General features: G+C 50.2%; 1 protein-coding gene and 1 pseudogene across 1 annotated transcript in view; both read left to right on the top strand.

The window, feature by feature from the left end:
- The window catches only part of LOC101567320, a 3,215-nt pseudogene extending 1,937 nt beyond the window's left edge, over window positions 1-1,278 (top strand).
- Myo10 (myosin X) overlaps window positions 1-21,679 on the top strand; it is a 237,948-nt gene that overhangs the window by 31,343 nt on the left and 184,926 nt on the right. Inside the window, exon 2 of the mRNA XM_023704945.1 lies at window positions 21,095-21,193. Coding sequence (XP_023560713.1) covers window positions 21,095-21,193 — 99 coding nt within the window. The remainder of the gene's footprint in view (window positions 1-21,094; window positions 21,194-21,679) is intronic.

The following is a 21,679-nucleotide window of genomic DNA, read 5'->3' on the forward strand; positions in this document are numbered from 1 at the left end:
GGGGGGGGGGTGCCTTCCCGCCCACCCCTGTTGTTCCGCCCCCGCCCTCCTGCCCTTCCCCTTCCCACCCGCTCCCCTTTTCCCCTTTTCCCCTCAGAAGAAAGGAGAATCAGAAAGAAGGTGCGTGAGGAGAGTGGTGCAGGTATCAACATTGCCCTCAGTAGCCTCACGCCTTCAGTTTTTGGCTTTAACCCCCACCCCCAGTGACCAAAGACTTGAGCACTCAAAAAGTCCAGCTTCCCGTAGTATTCGACATAGACACCGGTGTGATTAAAGGTGGATTAAATGTCACTCTCACCATCCAGCTATTATGCATGGGAAGGAAGTTGGCAGTATCATTGGAAAGAAAGGAGAATCAGAAAGAAGGTGCGTGAGGAGAGTGGTGCACGTATCAACATCTCAGGAGGGAATTGTCCTGAGCGAATTATCACTTTGGCTGGACCCACTAATGCCATCTTCAAAGCCTTTGCTATGATCACTGACAAACTGGAAGAGGACATCAGCAGCTCTATGACAATAGCACAGCCTCCAGTAGACCCCCGGTCACTCTGAGGCTGGTGGTCCCTGCTAGTCAGTGTGGCTCTCTCATTGGGAAAGGCGGTTGCAAGATGAAGGAAGTACGAGAGTACGAGAGAGTACAGGGGCGCAGGTCCGAGTGGCAGGAGATGTGCTCCCCAGTTCAGCTGAGCGGGCCATCACTACCGCTGGCACCCCGCATTCCATCACTGAGTGTGTCAAACAGACCTGCGTGGTCATGTTGGAGTCCCCCCGAAGGGCGTGACCATCCCGAACCGGCCCAAGCCATCAAGTTCTCCAGTCGTCTTTGCAGGTGGTCAGGCCTATACCATTCGAGGACAGCATGCCATTCCACAGCCGGATTTGACCAAGCTGCACCAGGTGGCAGTGCCGCAGTCTCATTTTCCCATGACGCAGGGCAGCACCGGATTCAGTGCAGGTTTGGATGCATCTGCTCAGACTACTTCTCATGAGCTCACCATTCCAAACGATTTGATTGGCTGTGTAATTGGCCGTCAAGGCGCCAAAATCAATGAGATCCGTCAGATGTCTGGGGCGCAGATCAAAGTTGAGAACCCAGCGGAAGGATCTACTGCTGGGCAGGTTACCACCACTGGATCTGCTGCCAGCACTAGCCTGGCTCAGTATCTAATCAGTGTCAGGCTTTCCTCGGAGACGGGTGGCCTGGGAGCAGCCAGAACAATGCAGCTTCGTCCATCACCCTTTCTGCTCTTCACCGTCACCCATGGTCCGTCTGTGTAGTTTCTGAACAGTCAGCGATTCCGGGTTTTAAATAGTTTGTAAATTTTCAGTTTCTATACACTTGATCATCCACTCATGATTTTTCAATTAAGACATTTTAATTCCTTTCTCTGTTCAGCTGTTTATGCTGAGATCCATATTTAGTTTTTATAAGCTTCTCTCTTTTTTGTTTTGTTTTGTTTTGTTGGCTCATGAATTTTTCCGTTTATCATGAAAATGTAAGAGTACAATATTAATACATTTCAGTTTAGTTCTGTAATGTCAGGAATTTTTCAAAAAAATTAAAAAAAAAAAAAAAAAGATGGGGGCAGAGGAAGCATCTCCTCGTGCTACCCCTGCAGGGCTCAAACTCTTGGGCTCAAGTGATCATCCTGCTTCAGCCTCTGGAGAAGCCAGGGGCATGGGCCACCACGCATGGCGTGTAGCTTCTCTCTTTTAAAGTGATGGGTGAAGAGTTTAACATCACATCTGGGCAGACCGGAAGACTGTGGAGCTGGAGGCTGCAGCGGAGCTCCTGACAGCCTTATCTCTGCTGGCCTGGGAGCTGCTGTGCTATCTGTTCACAGAGCGGCAGCCTTCGGGACCCCAGGAGTGCCTGCCAGGCAGTAGCTTATCTCCTGATGACAGCAGGGACGCCCAGCCCAGAGGCAGCACTTCCTCAGCACGCAAGTTCAAGGACCTCTTGAAGCTTTGGGTCTGCAGTTTGCCTAGCACTCCTCGCGGACCCACGTGCCTGCTGGCTAACAGTGCTGTCCCGACTTCCCTTGGCTGCCTGGGCAGTGCTCGCTGCTCTTGCTGGTTTTCCTATGAGACACTGCTTGCGTTGTAAGCAAGCCTCTCTGGGGAATGTGTGACCTTTCAGGTTCAGCGATGGGCTGGGGCCCTCTTGGCTCTGTCCTTCAGTGATGCTGTGTCTTCCCTGTACTCACACCAGGTCCCCTGGGGGAGCTGTCACCGCAGGCTCTGATGGCAGTGTGGGGATGAGTGGTGGCTGTCTGAGATTTCCAAGGCTGTGAGCATTTGTGTGCAGAACAAAGAAGCTGGATTGTCTGCGCGAAGGGGTCTTCCAGTCTGCGGGAGTTGGCAGGAGAGGGCCGCGCAAGGCTTTGTGCGGACGTCTGCATGGAAGATTTACTGCCAGCTGAAGAGCCGGCTGCGGGCCTTGTGCAGATTTGCACGGGCTCCTTGGGGGTGCTGGCTGCCAACACAGCTTGGGCACTTGGCGTAGTCTTGCGCCAGGCCCTGGTGGTGTTATATCACTATCTCTAGGGCAACACGCTCTTCTACAAAGGAGGTTTTCTCACAGACAGGGACAGTTTAGTGTCTTTGTTGTATGCTGAGATAAGTCTTTTTGTTTGGTTTTGTCTTTAAAATATGCTTATTAGTGCATGTGTTCATTGCAGGATGACCTTCCTCGCGGGGAGCGGGCACAGAGCCTGTCCTCGTTGTATTCAGTCCCCCTTCCTCTCCCTCCCCTCCATCCCTTGGTCCCCTTCCCTTTTGCAAAGCATCTATTTCCTGTGATCTATCTTTTCCTTTACTCTTACTACTTATACTCTGAGTTTTCATATGCGAGGAAAAGATACTTAAGAACGTGTGTCCTACTTATTTCAGTTGACCTTACGCTTTCAAGTACATCCACTTTCCTACAGATGGCTCTAGCAAACCCTTTGTTATGGCAGAGTAGTATCCATTGTGTATAAATATTTCACTTTCTTGGCCCATTCAAGATTTATGGCTTGTTGGAAGGCAGCTTACACTCCACTCTTAAAATGTACCCTACAGTTAATAGTGTTTTTTAAATGTAAGTTAAATGACTTTAAATTTTCCTTCTCTAAAAACTAGAGATTCATTTCTTTTTTTTTCTTTTTTTTTATTTATTTGAGAGAGAGAGAGAGAGAGAGAGAGAGAGAGAGAGAGAGTGGTGTGTGTGTGTGTGGCCAGCTCAGCCCACCAGGGGGCGGGGCTGGCTGGCATGTGGTGCTGGGGGATTGAACCGCGGTCCCTGATGCTTTGCTAAGCTTGTTCTAAGTAGGTGCTTTAGACCACTGAGCCATCTCTCCAGCCCAAGAGATTCATTTCTTACTGCCGTAGAGGCTGGGACCTACAGGGCTGAAGGGTCAGCATCTGCCCAGGACCTTCTTGCTGCAATACCCGTACCTGGGGCAGCAGGGCAGGAGAGCCTCTGCGGGAGAAGGCTAGGATTGCTCTCACGAGAACTGACAGTCTCCTTAGGGATGGGCACTAATCCGCCCATGAGGGCAGTGCCCGCATGACCTCCTGGCCTCTTTGGTTTTCTTGGTAGGTACCTGCAGTACACAATGACCGCGTTCTTCCAGGGAGCTGGTACACAGCAGATCTTAATTCTTTCTTGGTCCCCTTGCCCTCTCTGCCTCCACCTCCTGGTCCCCTTCTCTTGCAGAAGTGGCCTCCCTATTCCTATCCTCTGTCGTCACTTTTGCGGTTTAAGGGTCCCCCTTCTCAGCTGTCGCAGTTGGGGATTTAGTTTCCAGCACATGGACTTTGCAGAATGCACGCCAGCGAAGCAGTCAGCAAGCCAATTTGGTTATAGGCGTACCGCTGTGGAGTCTTCTTAGATACTTTTTAAATGACATTTTATGTGGATTGCCGATGAAATAATTTTGAAACGAGTACTTGGGTTGCACCGAATGCTAGGTGTTGGCTCAAGCCGGAGCTGTGGAGGTGCGTAAAAGCATCTACGATAATGTCCTCGTGAGCAACGCATTCCACCCTTTAGGCAGAGTTTTTAATAGTTTCCACCTCCTGTTCTTCTCTCCTTGTCTGTGTTTAAACAGATGTTGTCTCTGGGGCAAGCTGTTTGCCTCAGTGGTTCTTGCTCTGTGTTTAAGCTGATGTTTGCTTCATGTGAGGCCTTTTTCAGAGTTAGGCCTGGTCGAAAATCACCAAGTCGCGAGTTTGCAGGTGAGAGGGAAGGGGGCCCTCTCTCATCTGCTGAGCGGCTGGAGGGCCCGGCCCCGCTGTCCCGATACTGCCCTCACCCAGTCACGATCCCATCGTGATGAGTAGCCAGCGAGCTAGCTCCTGCTGCGCAGCCTTCCCCTCTGGACTCGGCCTTGAGCTTTGGTGCCACGTGAGGCCCCGCGGCCTGGGTCCGGCTCTGCTGTAAGCTCAGATCTGAGAGCATCTCGTGCACAGCGCTCCTGCCCTCTGACCGTGACTGGAAGTTCCCCTGGCTACTGGAGGAGGTGGTGCCTGAGTCTTGGCTTTGTCTGCCTGTGACCTTTCTGTCCTTTGGGTCTGCGACGGGGAGAAGAGCTCCACTGCTGACAGGGAAGAAGCAAGACCAGCTTGTAGAGGGCAAAGAGGCCAGGGGCTGGGACTGTCACCTGCAGCACCCGACTCTCCAGCTGGGCTCTGACCCTTATGAGTTTGTTGCACAAGAACCCTTATGTCCAGCCTGCAGCCAGGCTACTTATGGAGGGGTGCAGGGTGGGTCATTTGGGGAGAAATGTCCTTAAGTTGTGGCTGGAGTGGTCTGGGAAGGAGGGCTGGGCCTGCTGGAGGTCCGCCCTGGGGAAGTCCTCCGGGTGACCCTGTGTCTCGGGGCTGGTCCCATTGTCCATTCTCGCCACTGCTGCTCTGGCAGGAAGAGGCTTCCTGGGAGCCACAGAGGCAGAGTGGACCGAGGCCACAGTGTCCTAGATGGGGTCAGCCAAGCAAAGGAGGCGAAGAGGCTGATGAGCAAGCAGAAGTCGCTGTGTTTCCTTCATTTTAGGATTCGGAGCTTCTGGGACCCACAAAGGTACAGGGCTTCATTTACAGGGCAGCCTCAGGCGCAGCCCCTGGGCTGGGCTCCTTCTCCAGTTCACCCCAGCAGGGTCTGCACCCCAGCCCCACGTTCCCCACGGCTACGCTGCTCCAGGCAGTCTTTCCAAGTGTGGAGTGACTGCGGGTCTTTTGACTGAGACAAAGATTGATCCTCCAAGATGGTCTGGCTGCTGTGCACACGTGCCTGTGTGTGCGTGTGTGAAACGGAATTTGGAAAAGGCACGTTGTATTGCACGCTAAAGGGATTTTGTCGGTAAGCGAGGGCAGTTTTAGGCCTTGTGGGGCAAGCGGACGTCTGAGGCTGCTGTTAGGGGCTGGACCGAAGTGGACACTCCATTGCTTGGGCGTGCAGCCCTGCTGAGGGCTTGCGGTACTGAATAAGGAGAGCTGCGCAGGCCAGTGGGCAGCGTGTTGTGTCCCTCGCTGGCTCCAAGCGCATTCACAGAAAATCAGCTCTTGCACGGGAGGCTCTGTCTGGCCCAGCCAGGCGCAGATCTGGGCTCCAGGAGGCTCCCCGCTTGCTTCCTCGCCAGTCCGTGGGGCCCTGAACCCCAAGTCAGTCTCCAAATTAGTTCATGTGGCATCAAGTTCAAATTCACTGGGAAGGAAGTGCGGCTGCCAGGAGTCCTTGCCCAGTGTCTGGTGCAGCATCCGGTTGTGAAGTGGGTCTCTGGTCCTCTCTGCCTGCTGGAAGAATGTGGGTTGTCCCCTCACTCACCTGCACCCTTTTTCTCCAAGGTGGACCATATTTCCTTTTCCCCTTTCTGTTGGTAGAAAACTGAGGCCCACAGAGGTTGTGTCCCAGGTCACACAGCTGGAATCGGTAAGTCCAAGATTCCTGTGCAGGCAGTTTGACTTGCTGAATTATTGAGGCGTCTCTGCAGACCTTTCCTGTCTTGGCTCATATTCTGTTTACTATCACAAATCACTAAAACCAGGTAGCTTATAAAGAACGGGAGCTTACTTAGCTCAGAGTTCTGCAGGTGGAATTCCAGGAGTCTGGTGCTGGCATCTGGTCAGACCTCCTGTGGAGAAGCTCTCAGCCAGCTCCAAGGCTCGGGGGTGTCCAAGGACACCTGAGGACGTGACCCTGGTTTCTAGCATAAGTGCACAGTGGAATGTAGTTATGCAATTGTGACTTAGCAGTGGATATGAGATAACAACCTGTATAAGGAATATACAAGGGCTGGGGATTTAGCCCAGTGGTACAGCACCTGCCTGTTAAACACAAGGTTCTGAGTTCAATGCCTAGTTTAAAAACAATAAAGAATTCCACAGGGGGGAAAAAAGTGCAGGCTGCTCTTGGGCTCTGGCTCTATGCTGTTGCTGATACCTTGAACACATGTGTTCTATAAGTTGGGCGCCTCGCCTTTGAAAATCTCCCTTGGACTTCCCAAATAAGGCAGTCCCTCCTCATTTCATTGTCATGGTGCATGGGGAGACAGTGAAAGGGTGCCCAAGGGCCCATCTTTAACAAAGCCACCGTGCCAACCCACTAACAGTTCACCCTTGAGTGGTTTCATCTACTTCCATGGCCCATCACCTCCCCAAGGTCCCACCACTCCCCAGCAATGCCTTGGCGACCAAATTTCCCACATGTGAAATCTGGGGGACACGTGCAAGCCGTATCTTCAGTCTGCCCTGAAAACATCTCCAGATTGTCCCTTCCTGAGTGACAGCCTCTGAAATATCTGGCTATTGTTCTATAAGACTGTCAAGGCCGTGCTGTGAGGGGAGAGTCTGAGAAACCGTCACTGACCAGAAAAGCCAGGGCTGGCACAGAGGCTGGATACAGTGTTGTGGGCAAGGTCATGCGACAGGGAAAGGCCATCAGCAGAAAGCTGGTGCAATCTAGATAAGGGTGGTATTGCGATTTCTCAATGTGACAGGCGGCACGTAAGATGTGATCTTGGGGGAGGGAGGTACAGGGACGACTTGTATTGTCTTTGCAACTTCTCGGCACACTCTATAAAGTTTTCTAAAATGACAAGTTCACTTAAAAATAGCAGCGACCTCGCTTGCCCGTGTTCTCCTGCCTGGCTGGCTTGTCCTGTCCCCTTCCGGGTGTCTGTGTTCCTACTTCTTGCATCTGCGACCTTCTGATTGCACCATACTTTCATAGCGGGGACCCGCAAGGGGAGCTGAGCGGATGGTCGGTGCTGTCGCCCATTTGGTTCTGGTGATTAAACTCCGGGCCTTGAACGTATCACATACTCTAACCCTGAGCCGCACGTGCACCCCTGTTTTTTTAGAAAAAGTGTCACCCTCTTCCCAGACACCTGTGAAAAGACGAGAGGAGATAGGACGTGGAGGGAGATGAAAACGGATTTTAGTGCCGAAAGAGAATTTTATTAAGATAAAATCTTAGTAAGTTTCAAGAACAAGCACAGGCCCTGGCGGATGTCAGCATTCCCCCCTCCTCAGCCCACCGATCTCCTTCTTGGTGGGCAAGGCTGGCATTGCTAAGTGAGCTTTAAGTGCTTCATAGCTGGGTACAGGCCAAATTGTTGCTTTGGTGGTTTGGAAGAAGAGTTGGGCATGTGGCTCATTCAAGGCCTGTACTTTCTGCAGCTCTGTAGCATGACTTGGAGGAAAATTAAATCAGTGTGGTGGCTGGAAACCATCTGGGTGTGACCCAAGGAGGTGCCAGTGGCAGGGCCCTGGCACAGACACTTGCCGCAGTGGGCAGAGCACATTAATGGGCCGCCCCAGTCCCACGGGATCTTCTTGTGCTGCTCCTCAGTGCAGCTATGTGTCACCTCAAGTCATTGGGAGCCGACCAGAGCCACGGTCAGAAGAGCTGCAGTTTGAGTCCCTGTCCTCTGGGGGAGCTTCAGGTGCCATTTCTGCAGCCCCATTCTGAGGCCTGCCAGTGGCCCTGACAGGCCATCTGTGAGCAGCACTAATCCTGGGCCTGTAGGTGCTACAGGGTATGGACCAGGCCTGCAGTGGAAGGCTGAGCTGGAACTGGGGGTGATGAGTGAGAGTGGATGGATGGATGATGGCTGGATGGATGGATGGATGGATGGATGGATGATGGATGGATGGATGGATGATGGATAGATGATGGATGGATGGATGATGGATGGATGGATGGGTGATGGATAGATGATGGATGGATGGATGGATGGATGGATGGATGGATGATGGATGGATGGATGGATGGATGGATGAATGGATGATGGATGGATGGATGATGGATAGATGGTGGATGGATGGATGATGGATGGATGGATGGATGGATGGATGGATGGATGGATGATGGATGGATGGATGATGGATAGATGATGGATGGATGGATGGATGGATGGATGGATGGATGGATGATGGATGGATGGATGGATGGATGGATGATGGTTAGATGATGGATGGATGGATGATGGATGGATGGATGATGGATGGATGGATGGATGATGGATGGATGGATGGATGATGGATAGATGATGGATGGATGGATGGATGGATGGATGGATGGATGGATGATGGATAGATGATGGATGGATGGATGATGGATGGATGGATGGATGATGAATGGATGATGGGTGGATGGATAGATGGATAGATGGATGGATGGATGGATGGATGGATGGATAGATGGATGGGTGAAATACTTAGCCCTCATCCAGTACTTGTGCCCTGCTTTAAGTCTGGAAAATGTAACTGGCAGTTAAATCCACTCCTGCCTCTAGAGGGTCATGCAGATGATGTGATGTTAGTACAGCACACAATGAAAAGCCCTGAGACGTCTCGTTCTCATGACCAAGAGAAAGCACATGACAGCTGTATATGGGCTTCAGCCCACAGGAGAGGAGAGTGCATGGTATGGTGGATTGGCAGCCAGTGGTCAACTTGTGACACCCAGCTAAACTGAACCCACCTGACAGTTGTCACCAGCAGCACAAGAGGCAGAAGTGAAGAAGGATGGAGGCTGTTGGGAGCTGGTGGCAGCTATTGGGGAGCTGCTGGTTCTCTTGGGCTATTCTGCTAGAGGACCCAAGCATGCTGGCTTTCCTGGGGAACTTGGTTGTTCTTGTTGGAGAAGTAACTCAGGGTCTCTTCACTGAGAACGGCTGGGGGAGCTCTGGTCCTCCCCTTGAGCATCGCTACCTGGCTCCGGGGGGAGACAGTGTACAGCTCAGCCTCCTGGAGAAGCTTGTCGCTCTGGCTTTCCTGATGGGGACTCCGCTCTCTTCATCCTCGGAGGAGCTGGAGACATCACTGCTACAATGGCTGTGGCACTTCTCAGGGGAGCTCTGATTCTTGCCCTAATTTTTGTTTCCTGCCTTCGGTTGAGACCCCTCAGCCTGCTGGCGCGGACCCTTCATCCCGCTGGCGTAGACTTTCTAGCTTCTGCCACTGACCTTGGGGCCTTCCCAGCGCAGCTCCGTGAAGCAGGCCTGCGTGAGACATTGCCGTGGGTTCTCGGCCTCAGCTGGACCCATGCAGGACACTATCATGGGCTCCAGGCCCTCAGCTGGACTCTTTGTTCTTTACTATGTGGACAGATTTTCTGCACTCTTTTTGTATATTATTCTTTGGGTGACTGTTACAATCTTATAAGAGGTGTGTCCTACATTGTACTGTTCCCCTTGGAAAACCCTGAAGCTGTGACACGTGGCTAGATGAGTGTGAACTGCAGCCTAGCTAGCATCTGCAAGTCATGGTATTTGTATGTGACAAATACAGTAGCCATTATGCCTTTGCTTGTAAGTGAAAAAATGAGCAAAAACTACTGCATGCTGGAAAGAGAGCTTCTAGGCAAGCGCAGGGAGGGGCTGCGGGTGAAGCCGGCCTGAGGGCAGCTGGAGCTGAGTGAATGGGAGCCCGCCTGAGTCACCTGTTCTTCCCCGTGGCTATCTGTCTGTGTCTCACTTTCCTCCATTATTTGTGATCTGATTCACGTATCATAAGCTGTGCTCTCTTCAAGTGTACGAGCAGCGTCTTCACCAACTATCTAATTCTGGAACATTTTGTTCGAAACTCCACATCTTCTCAGCAGTCCCTTCTTATCCTCTCTTGATTCCTGGCCCCTGAAGCGCCCAGTGTGTCTTCTGTCTGTGTGGATTCACCTTGTAGACAGGTCGTAGAAATGGACTAGAGATGTGGTCTCTTGTGACCAGCTTCGTTTGCAGAACAAAGAAAGCCTCCAACACTTGCACCTGTTGTGGCTTCCACTAATTTGTCATTCTTTTTCATGAAGCATCTCATTGTTTCAATATAGCACATTTTAAAAAATCATTTCATTAGGGCTGTCTCTGTTTTCAGCTACTGTGAATGAGGTGCTGTTTGTGTGGACGGAAGGGTTTCTCCTGGGTGCGTCCCTAGCACTGGGTCACATGGGCACTTGACATTTAACTTCTGAAGACTCATCACACTTTTCCAGGGAAGCTTACCATTTTCTGTTCTTTGCTGCAGCTTTTCTTTTTTTAAATATATTTAGCACAGGGTCTACGGCCGGGGGTGGGGGGGTGTCAGTGCACCCTGGGGCGGGACCAGCATGGCATGCCTGGGATCAAACCCCAGTCCCTGCATCTGCCTAAGCAGGTGCTTTAATCTGCTGGGCTCCCTGGCTGGCCCATAACTGCAGCTTCAGAGGGTTCCAGTTTGCCTACATTGTCACCCTGTGTTAGCTCTTTTTGCCTGGACTTAACCTTTGTGTACTTTATCATTCATAAGTGCAGCTTTGTGGAAAGCTTTGCTTTGAGACTGACTAGAGTTCTGCGAAGCAATTACGTAGCGTGTCTGCAGCAGGAATGGGAAGTCGCTGTTTTCAGGGTCCTTTCCTGCTGCTGCACTCCGGGGTCATCCATTTTGGGGATGTAACAGTACACCCCTGTTCTGAGTGAGTTTGCGTATTTTTTCTATAGACAGGTGGTAGCCAGAACAGGACCAAGATTTCACTTTGAGATAATCTTATCAGTGCTGTTTATTTGTAGTTCTTCATTTTTCCAAATGTTCTTGTCAACGTAGAAAGGGCAGCAGGGTAGGGATGTGCCAGAGGCCTGCGGCCTCGTCCTGGCCTCTGAGGTGGTCTTTTTCTTGTCGCCCGTCCTCTCTGAGCCGCCCATCCTCTCTGAGCCGCCCGTCCTCTCTGAGCCGCCCGTCCTCTCTGAGCCGCCCTTCCTCTCTGTGCCGCCCGTCCTCTCTGTGCCCCTGCTTTGCTCAGGAGGAACGGGATGCTCTTCTGACACCAGCTGATTTTTCTGGTGTCCCCTAAACAGCGGTCCTCTTGGGGGTTAGGTTATTAGCATCAGAAAAGTGTCATACAATTCGTACCTTATGTTCCCATTCCATTTCTCCTCCTCCTCTCCTTCTGTTGTGTAATTACTCCCCGTGGAACAAAGAGGCTGGGCAAGGAAGTGTTACAAGGGCTGCGTCTGCCCTTAGGAGCCCTACAGCCGGGAGGATCGTATGTGCGCTTAAAGCCACCAACACCGGGCACGTAGCAGGGGGTCAGAGGATGTTATTTTGGAAGAATGAGCTCGTACGAGGATGGGTGGGTGGAGCAAATCACAAGTGGATGAATGAACTTGGGGTGCATGCACTGAGGACTGGTTGAGTAACAGATGGGCTTGTATGACTCTTGTTTCTTATGTTGTCATGTGTGTAGCTGTGGAGGTGACCCCAGCAACTTGGAGTTTTCTCCTTTCTTTTGGTGGTGTTTTTGAGAATACTTGTAGTTGCTGTGGTTCAGAAGAGTAGCTCAAAAGGCATTTTATGGAATTGTGAGAAAGGTGGATAAATCAAAATGTAGAATCCAGGGCTTGAGTGAGTGGGCATATTGGAGGCCATCACTTGGGCCGAATTTGGTGATTTCACCACCCAGCGGCTGCTTTTGGTTTTGCTTTTGACTGGGAGTGTGGGGAGTCCGTGAGCATACCTTGGGAACCCTAAGCAGAGGGTGGTTTGTTGGAAACAGAACAAGACCTTCCACTGTTTTCTTTTTCTCCGTCTTTCTCACCTGCTGCTACTCATACACTCCTCTATTAGTATCTGTCTGGAAGTGGCTCCTCTTGGTAGCAGACGTTGGTGACAGAGTTTGCTACCATTGAAAGAACAGGATGGCACGCGATCCCTCTCAGGTGTGCTGTGGATCTGTGCAGGCCAAGATGTGGGACAGCCTCGCCCGTGAACTTTGTAGTAGTGACTTCTGCAGGCAGGCCTGCCTCAGTGTGCTTAGACCGAGCTCTTTAGGCACTGGGGAGGTGCTCGTTTGTGGCACTCTTCCTACATCCGTGCTGTTAGAATTGCAAATGCTCCCTTTGTGCACAGGCCCAGAGCTGCTGCCACTGCTGCTGCTGGAGACTAGCTGAAAGCTACATTGTGGCTGCACTCCGAAGCACATTTAGAAATGCACAGTAACCCAGCAGTTCCAGGCCTGTCTGACAAGTTAACCACACAGCCTGCCCAGTGTTTGGGCGAAGCATATGTCCAGGACATAGTTTACAGCAGACAGTCAGCAACACAAGCTCCCCTGGAGGCCGAGGTGCCTTCAGCTCCGAAGGTCAGCTCCGACGGTCGCGGCACAGTTGTTTGTGGAGTGGCCATTCACAGTGCCTTGTTGCTCCACAAGCTTGGCTTGTTCTGCGCTGTATTTCAGCGTCTTGAATTACAGGCTGTGCGCTCCCGCTCTCGCAGGCTCCTCGTTCAGGCTCACTGTTGCTCTCCCCTTTCTGTGGTGGGTACAGGGTGGCGCTTTCTGGTCTGATCACCTGAGCCTGAAACTACCCACGTTCCCTTCAGAGCCATCTCAGCCCTGGGCAGAAGGAAACCTTTCCTCTTCCAAATCTGGGTCAGTTGTTCTCAGATGATTGCTGGCCTTGAGTCCAGAGCCTGCTGCCAGGAGACACGAAACCCCTCCCCGGGGCTGGCCTAGTGACCTAGCTAGTAACTGCTCACTGCCTGGTTGCTGTGTCTCATGGCCCGGGTGCAGAAAGGCCGCCAGGGCAGTGACGGCTCCAGACGACAGGGACGCTGGTCTAGTGGCTGTGTTCCTTCTGTGCTGTTTCCAGCCCTGCTGGGGTAGGAGGGGACCTCAGCAGAGCAAGGCTTAGGTCCCCCCACATCCCTCGCAGTCCCCAGGTTTTGCCCCTGCTGCTTCCTGCCTTTTCCACACCCGTTTTCACTTCATTCCTCCATGCATCCCAAGGACTTTTGCACTGAGGACTGAAATGTACGGAAGTTGGAGTAAAGGGCATGGTGGACATGCGGTGCCCACACAGTGCTGGTCATCTCCCTACAGTCTCCAGGAGCCGCTTCCTGCAGAGCAAAGGGCCCACGGGCACAGGAGGAGGTGCGGAGGCCCCGGCACCACTGCCAGCCCAGGGGCTGGAGCCTCCGCCTTGTGTTTGCCCTGCACTGGAGTCAAACAGTGACTTCCTTGGGCCCCAGAAATGGATCTGCTGCAGGTGCTGTCTGCCTGGGTGGAGGGTGTTTAGAGCCAGGAATGTAGATGGCGAGCTCTTTCCATTAATTCAGTGGGACAATCGACAGACTTGACTATTCCTTTGTATCAGTCCAGAACAATGCTTTCTAACCAGGACAATACCCAACCCTCAGGCAAAGAATTATCTATTCCACAATGTCAATACAAGGAGTGATTATAGGTTTAAAAAAAAAAAAAACTTACTAAATAAAACACACATTCCTAAGAACGATGGATTGTGTTCAAAGCAAGGGGGTGGATTTTGATCAGAATTCATAGCAATGTGCCTTACTGTAACAATTTTTCCTTCACTAGTCACATGTTTACTGCAATTTCTTTTTTATGTATTTGATACAAGGTCTTCAGGGTCTCACTGCGTAGATCAGACTTGTAGTGATCCTCCTGTTTGCAGCCAACCAAGTGCTGGGATTACAGGGGCGCACCACCATGCCCAGTCTCAGTAGCTCTCTGCGTGCCCTGGGGGCGGGGCCGGCACAGCAGGCAGGGGCAGACACTTTAGTCTGCTGAGCTGTCTGGCTAGCCCATGCAATTTCTGTCAAATAAAAACATTATAGTGTGTCCTCACCCCCCCCCATTCACTAGATCGAGCACTGTGTGATTTCTAGCTCTTCCTCAATTTCAAAATAAGAAAAGTAAACTGTTTGAGTCACTTTGGAAAAGGCGCCCAGAACAGCACAACCAAAGATACTCTGGAAAGAGGACCTCCAGAACTGCTGCAGAAAGTGGCGAGAGCAGTGGGAGAAGTGTGTTTGAAGTGTGTGTGCGGGGGAGGGGGGTAGACATTCTGAGGAGGAGTAATGACAATTTGCCTTTTATTGTATTTTCTTTAGATTTAAGTATTAAAGTGAGTTTTCTCCATCACACTGTGTAGTGTCATTGTTCAAAACATGTACTAGGATTTTGTGTTATAAAAGTCACATGTCCTTTGTGGATTTATGTAATAAAATTAGAGACAGCACCTACTACATTAGACTTTCTTACTATGAAGGGCATGGAACACTAAAATAGGAGAAAAAGTGCTGTTTAGAGTCTTATTGTTGCAACACATTATCCACATACTCTAGAGTTTATTAAGAACAAGGTCCTGGGACTTGTGGGTTAGTCCAGGTGTTTAAAGTGCCTGCTTGGGAAAACATATTCAGGTGCAGGGGATGCAGTTCAATCCCCCATCTTGGGGTTCTGTACCAGCGGTCTTCTAAATTCATGCATTGAAGAGAAGGAGAAAAACTTTCTTTTAGCTGCTGAATTTACTGCAGCTACTACCCTGTTCATTTGCTGATTCAGGCTAAAATGATTTGAACTTTGAATCTTAAAAAAAAATTGTGACATGGTCCTGTTGGTCGCTGAAGGATGCTGAACTGTGGGACTGCAGTGGGCCAGCTGAGCAGGCGCGAGAACCAGGGCCCCGGAGCTCTGTCCTGCGTCCCGGCTGAGGCGTGTGCTTGTCCAGTGAATATTTGCTGTACTTAGAGCGCACAACTGCTTCTTTTTTTTTTTTTTTTGCGGAACCAGGGATTGAACTCAGGACTTTGAACTTGCCAGGCAGGCGCTTATGCCACTGAGCTATATCCCCAGCCCCCTTGACTGCATCTTTTTTGGGATGTTGACCTACCTTAACTTTAAGCTACTTTTTAACAGAAAGAATTATTTTTCAAATCAAGGAAAATTGAATAGCTTCTTGCAGGGCTGCTGCTGTTGTCCTCTTCACCGTAAAGCAGGAGTCAGAAACTGTGTGTGCAGGGCCGGGAGGCCGCAAGTGGGGCGGCTGCCACGCCTTCACTGTGCTCTGGCCGTGGAAGGAGCTGTACCTGACCACAGGAATGGTGGCCAGGCCTGGGTGCGTGGCGCTCCTTGGCCAGGGCAGGGTAGGCACTTCCAGACACGAGTCCTTTCACCAGGGACCTAAGCATCATTTTCCTGTGGGACATGGCCAGCCGCCGAGTGCCATCTCATCCTTAGCGTAGAGCTTCGTCTCCTAGCCACCAATCCGTGTCAGAGCAGAGGAGAGAATTCAGCCGGGATCCAGCCCTATGGACTTTTGAGTGTTTCCCAACTCCTCCATTGGTCAGTTATGGAGACAGGAGTGGGTTTTCCTACTGTGGGATGGCTAAGAACATTCATGTAGCACTGAGAAGGAAATCGGTTCTCTTTCACGTCTAAATGATTTGAAGTTACCCAGTTAGGTGCGCCACTGACTGGCTTGTAAGTACATCCCCACAATCCTGCAGTGTCATCACTCCCAAATGCTCTTTCTCACCCAAATTGATCTGTGGATCTCTTATATCTAACTTTCTGGGCAGCTGTTCATCTCCTTTCTGTCTTTTTAATCTGTGGGAGGTGGGAATCAGGGATCAAACTTGGGACCTTGTACTTGCAAGGCAGGCGCTTGTGCCACTGAGCTATCTCCCCAGCCCCTGCTTTCTGTGTCTGTAGAGTGACCTTTCCCAAAACCTTGACTAAGGGGGTCGGCCATATAGCTCAGTGGATTAAAGCACCTGCAAGCAGGCACAGGGGCCAGGGGTTCAATCTCAGGGCCTGCCATGCCTGCCCCGCACCCCCGGGCACACTGAGACAGCACTTGAGATTGGGCATGGTGGCACGTGCCTGTAATCCCAGCTCTTGGGAGGCTGTAAACAGATGGATCACTATGAGATGGATCTAGTAGTGAGACCCTGAATACCCTGTAGACCCTTCCCTAAAATAAAAAAAAAATAAAATATTTTTTAAAAACTGACTAAATGGAAGTTCCAAAATATATTGTTTTGTGTTTGGCTTCATACTGTAAACCTAGGTGTCAGTGGATTGTAATTGTCGGCCTGCTGGGTGAGCCGACTGTTGGCAGAGTGACGGAATCATAGGGGTGCTTATGCCTTAGTGGGTCAATCTGGGATCCCCACCACTGGGTGTGCCGTGAGCGGTTGGGCCTGGCAGGGAGGCGCACGGGGCTGCCTTGAGGAAGTCGCTCTCCAGCCCTCCTCCCTGTGCTCTGCTTCTCAGCCACGTCAGGCCAGCAGCCTCACTCCACCAGCCCTTTCACGAACTTGATGTTTCTACCTTGGAGCCGGGTGATTACAAAATTTAACACAATATTGGTGTTTTGTTTTGTTTTTTAAAGTTGGTACTGAGGAGTTCCATTGTGTGGATTGACCCTGTTTGTTGGTCCCTATACTAGTCGGTAGACATTTGAATTGTTTCTAGTACTTAGCCATTATCAATGATGCTGCTAAAAATACTTGCATATAAGACCTTAAAATTCCTTTTCTCTTAAGAAGGTTAAATATCTAGGAGTTGAAATGTTGGGACATGTGGTAAGGTTATTTTTAGCTTTTTAAGAAAGCTAAAAATGACTTAACTAACATTGTATTGTCTCCCTAGTGTAAGAAACGGAAAGGGTAAATAAAATCTGAAAAGTAGAATAATAGATGTTGTAAAAGGGAAAGAAACTTCTAGCGAAAGGAGAAAAGAAAGAAAGAAGGGGAAGAAAATTATTTTTCATTTGTGTATTTGGAATAAATCTTTTTTCCGGGGATTGAACTCAGGCCCTTGCGCTTGCCACGGAAGCGCTTATCCTACTGAGCCATCTCCCCTGGCCCTCATTTGTGTATTTGGTACAGGGTCTCATTGCGCATCTTGGACTCAGTGATTCTCCTGTCTTCAGCTTCCCCAGCACTGGGATTACGGTGTGCATCACCACTCCATCACTGGCTCAGTGCATCTGGTTGCGGGACTCGTGCGGCATGTGGGGCTGGGGATCAAACCCTGGTCCCTGAGCTTGCCAAAGCAGGCACTTAGTCCACTGAGCTATCTTGCTGGCTCAAGGAAGGGAAACACACACACACACACACACACACACACACACACACACACACGATAGCCAAGATAATTATACTAATTTCTATTGGTTTATTGTTATTAATGCTTAATTTTTGGACCAATGTTACATGCTTATATCTGATAATCTGAGCAACTACTTTGAAGATAACAAGATACAATACAATAACTATTGTTGATTTCCTATCATCTTGTTTTGAAATTCCGTCATTTTTAATGTTGTTGTCTTATTTTTTAATTCTCTAAAATAAAAAAAAAAAAATACTGTCAGGAAATGAACAAAAGAATGCCTGCACAGCTTCCTGACGTGGTGTTCCCTTCACATTCCCATCAGTGTCTTTACACCCCTAAAAACACTTGAGTCAGTCTTTTTTATTAGAGCCAGGAAATCACTTGTGGCAAAAGAAAACGGAGCCTCTGTGAACCTCACTTTTAGAGAAAGGGATGGTACTACGGGACGACGGCAAATCAAAGGAGAATTTACGTGTGAGTTCTTGACGTTGCAGAAATGTAACTAGTGAATAAGTATAGAAGAGTCTTTAGTTAACACTCGTGAGTCTCAGATTAAAACAGCAACTTATCCAAGTTTTAATAATAGGATTAGGTGTGTTGCTCTCACTTACAAGGGCAACGTTTACTTGAATTGCGCGCTTTCTCCCTACGTTAGGTTGCCTGCATTGTATTTTCAGTTGTTAGCCTTATTGAACAGATTGATGCTAATGGTTTGCATGTGCTGGGCAATTTTTCTTCCCCACTCTGACACGGATGGTCTGGTTACCTGTCTGCTTGGACTTCATTTTTAGATGTCCATGGTGCCCTCTTTTGAGGTATATATGTTGTCTTCTTATGGAGTGGAGGTGGGAGGACTGGGGGCTCTGGGGAGACACCAAGAGCAATCTATACAAATTCATTTCAGAGGTTTTATTTGGCCATTCCAGTTCTGTGAAAATCACAAGTTTGGGCTGGCCAGATAGTTCGGTGGACTGAAGTGCTTGCCCAGATGCAGGGACCGGGTTCGATCCCTGGTGTGCCCTGCGGGCCCCGCCCCCGGGCCATGCTGAAACAGTGATTGAGACTGGGTGTGGTGGTGCGCGCCTGTAATCCCAGCACTTGGGGGGTTAAAACAGGAGACTCACTGAGTCTGATCTGTGTAGTGAGACCCTGTACTAAATACATTTTTTAGAAAAAGATCGCAAGTTTATACTTTGATCAAAGAACACAGTGTTTTCAGTGCATTTCCCTTCTTTCTTTTGGAAGACAGCTGTCCGTTATGGGCTGAGGGGAGCTGGCCAGCGGGCCACAGATCCACGGAGGGAGAATCTTGGGGAACTGGCTATCAGTAGCTGTTCACACCTGTTGAAAAAGACCTTTGGACACAGAAACTGAGCTGGTGTTTGATCAGAGAGCGCTGTGTCAACAGAAAACTGGGCAGTGCTTGCTGGAACATAAAGGGACCACACAAGGCTCTGAGGAAGGCACAGCCGCCGCTGGCTGCAGAGTGTGCTCTGTGTGGTCCTGAGCAGGTGGGAGGTTGATCTGAATCCTGGTGACTACTTCTGTTAACTGGTGGTGTTGTCAAGTCTTAATCTCATTCTCCTAATCAACAGTTTTAGCAAATTGGGAAGCAGCTGTATGAAATGCTTCCTGTTGAAAGGGACGCAGGTCTTGGACCTCGCCCTCAGGGCTGGAGACGCACTGTGCGTTGGCTCATGAGTGTCCTGCTGCGTACAGGTGTGCATTTGGAAGGGTTTTGAAGCCTGCCATTGTCACAGTCTTTGATAATGAAATAAAAAGAGGGTGACAAAGGCATTTAGGCACTTGGAAGCCTTCGCTAGGACATCACAAATAGTGTGGTTAGGGCAGGGAATGAAATGTTTGAGCACAGCCTTGCGGGCTGGACGTAAATGTTCCTTGGGGGCAGCTGTTTCTGAGTAAAGAAACCAGGACTGACAGGCGGCTGTGTCATTCTTTCCGTGTGTTAGCAGCGTGTCAGCCCAGAGCCCCAGTCAGAGGAACGTGACTAACAGAAGGGGAAGGGGAAGACGGGAAGTTGGCTCTGCTGGTGTTGGTGTGTTCTCTAGACAGGCAGCCTGCGGGACTGCAGCAGGAACCGCTCCTTTGCGTTTTGACATTATTTTTCATCTAATAGTGGAGCACTCAAGGCCCTCTTTAGACAATGGTTCAAGAAGTAGTGGATAGGATGGACACCGGAAAACCCTGTAACCCGGGGAAATGAATGGCCGGGTGAGGGTCTGCTGCAGGGCTGAGGCTGGGGGTGGGAGGTCGCAGGACTCCCTGGGGGATTATGAATCATCAGTGGGGACAAGAGTCTGTTCAGTTTCAACTGTGGGGCCTCCAGATGCCTTGATCTTGGAAATGCTTGGAGAACTGCCTGAGTTCCTGCCCCCCTCCTTTGGGGCCCCCGCAGCTTTGCGCAGCCGTCCACGAATGCTCTCATCCAACCCAAAAGGAATCCCATACAACATGGAACAGAAAATGTTTTAGGCACTGACTGATGGGTTGTTTTTTTTTTTTTTTGTTTTGTTTTGTTTTGTTTTGTTTTGTTTTTAGAGGGGTCTCACTACACAGTTTGGACTCATAGTGATCCTTTTGTCTCAGCACTGGGATTACAGGTGTGTGCCACCACACCTGGGGTTCCAGAGCTCCAGGGCTGGCATGGCATGTGGTACCAGGGATTGAACTCAGGACCTTGGGCTTGGCAGGCAGGCACTTAGACCGCTGAGCTATCTTCCCAGCCTGGCTGATAGATTTTTAAACAGCCCTCATTAACTCTAAGGAAAGAACTGTTAGGTGGAAATTTTCTATCTTGTTAAACTTTGCTAAGAAGATGAGCAGGAGTGAATAGTTAATACATGAAAATTGGCCAGTGAAAGAGACCTCTGTTTTAATTGTTGGATTTATGAATGCATTTGGTACAGTCATGTATTATTTTGAGGGAACATACAGAATTAGCGTGATACATGGAAAAAGCATGGAATTAGGAACTGGATTTCTTTGATTCAACACCTACCCGGGCTCTTGCTAAGTTACTGGCCACTTCTCTGTTGGAAATTGAAAAACAAAAATGGAACCAGTGCCCCCAAACAGACCCAATGATAATACAATAGGATGTTGAAGTCCTAGCTTTTTGGGTCACAGTCCCAAGTGTCACGCTGGTTGGGTGTTTGGTGTGATCCTGGCAGACTGAATCTGGAGCAGTGGACACATAGCTTTTAGTGCACGTAGGGCGCCCCAGGAGTGGGCCAGTGTGTGCGGCTTAACCTGGGAAGATGGGGGCAGCCAGGCCCAAGGACTCCCAAAGAGGGGGAGATGGCCAGTGACCTGGTTGCCTCGCGAGCGCTGGAGCCCCTTGCCTGGGGTGGTGCTCTCTCTGTCGTGGGCAAGGTACCTTTCTTGCAGGCCTCTGTTCCTGCTTCCACGAAGTGAGGGCACGGTAGTGCCTGCCCTGTAGGATGCCCGTGAGAGCCACGGGAGTTGCTCAGGTCGGCGCAGCAGCCCGCAGAGCCTGGCGCGCCCGGCTTGCTCTGTGTCACACCAGTGGGTAGGAAAGTCTGTGTGCTGCTGTCTGAGAAGTCCTTCATTGCATGAGAAAGACATTTGCTTTGCAAAATGACTCAGCCATGAAGCGTCACAGTAATTTTGAGAGTGATGTTCAGCCTTAAGATAAAATGCAAAGTCATGATTAAATTGTGTTTCTTCTGCTCACAGGGAACGCGGGTCTGGCTGAGAGAAAATGGCCAGCATTTTCCAAGCACTGTAAACTCCTGTGCAGAGGGCGTTGTGGTCTTCCAGACAGACTATGGTCAGGTGAGAACAATTCCTCTGCTTCCTGACATCCGTTTCTGCCTTGGCTCACTGCATGACAGGTGTGCTGCACACACATGTGCATGCACACACTCAGAGATGCACGTGCACACCTTGAGTTGCTTTCTTGGTGATAAATCAGAGTCACAGAGTGCATGTGGATGGTGCACACTGTGGGTGTGATGGGTGTGACACAAGCCTTACGGGCAACACAGCGCGTGTCCTAGCCCGTGTGGGACACAAGAGCACTGCAGGTTCTTGGCTTCTTTCCTGGGTATTTTTCCCAGAATGAGAATTGTGGAATGCAGATAATATATTCAAACATGTTCAAATGCATTGATATTTGCCAGTTGATTCCCTTATCATTTTCTTTTAAAATCCCCTTCCTCCTCCTCTCCTCCTCCTCCTCCTCTTCCTCCCCATTCTCCTCCTCTCCTCCTCCTCCTCATCCTCCTCCTCATCCTCCTCTTCCTCCTCCTCCTCCTCCTC

Source organism: Octodon degus, unplaced genomic scaffold (assembly GCF_000260255.1).
Source record: "Octodon degus isolate 3935 unplaced genomic scaffold, OctDeg1.0 scaffold00207, whole genome shotgun sequence".
NCBI lineage: Eukaryota > Metazoa > Chordata > Mammalia > Rodentia > Octodontidae > Octodon > Octodon degus.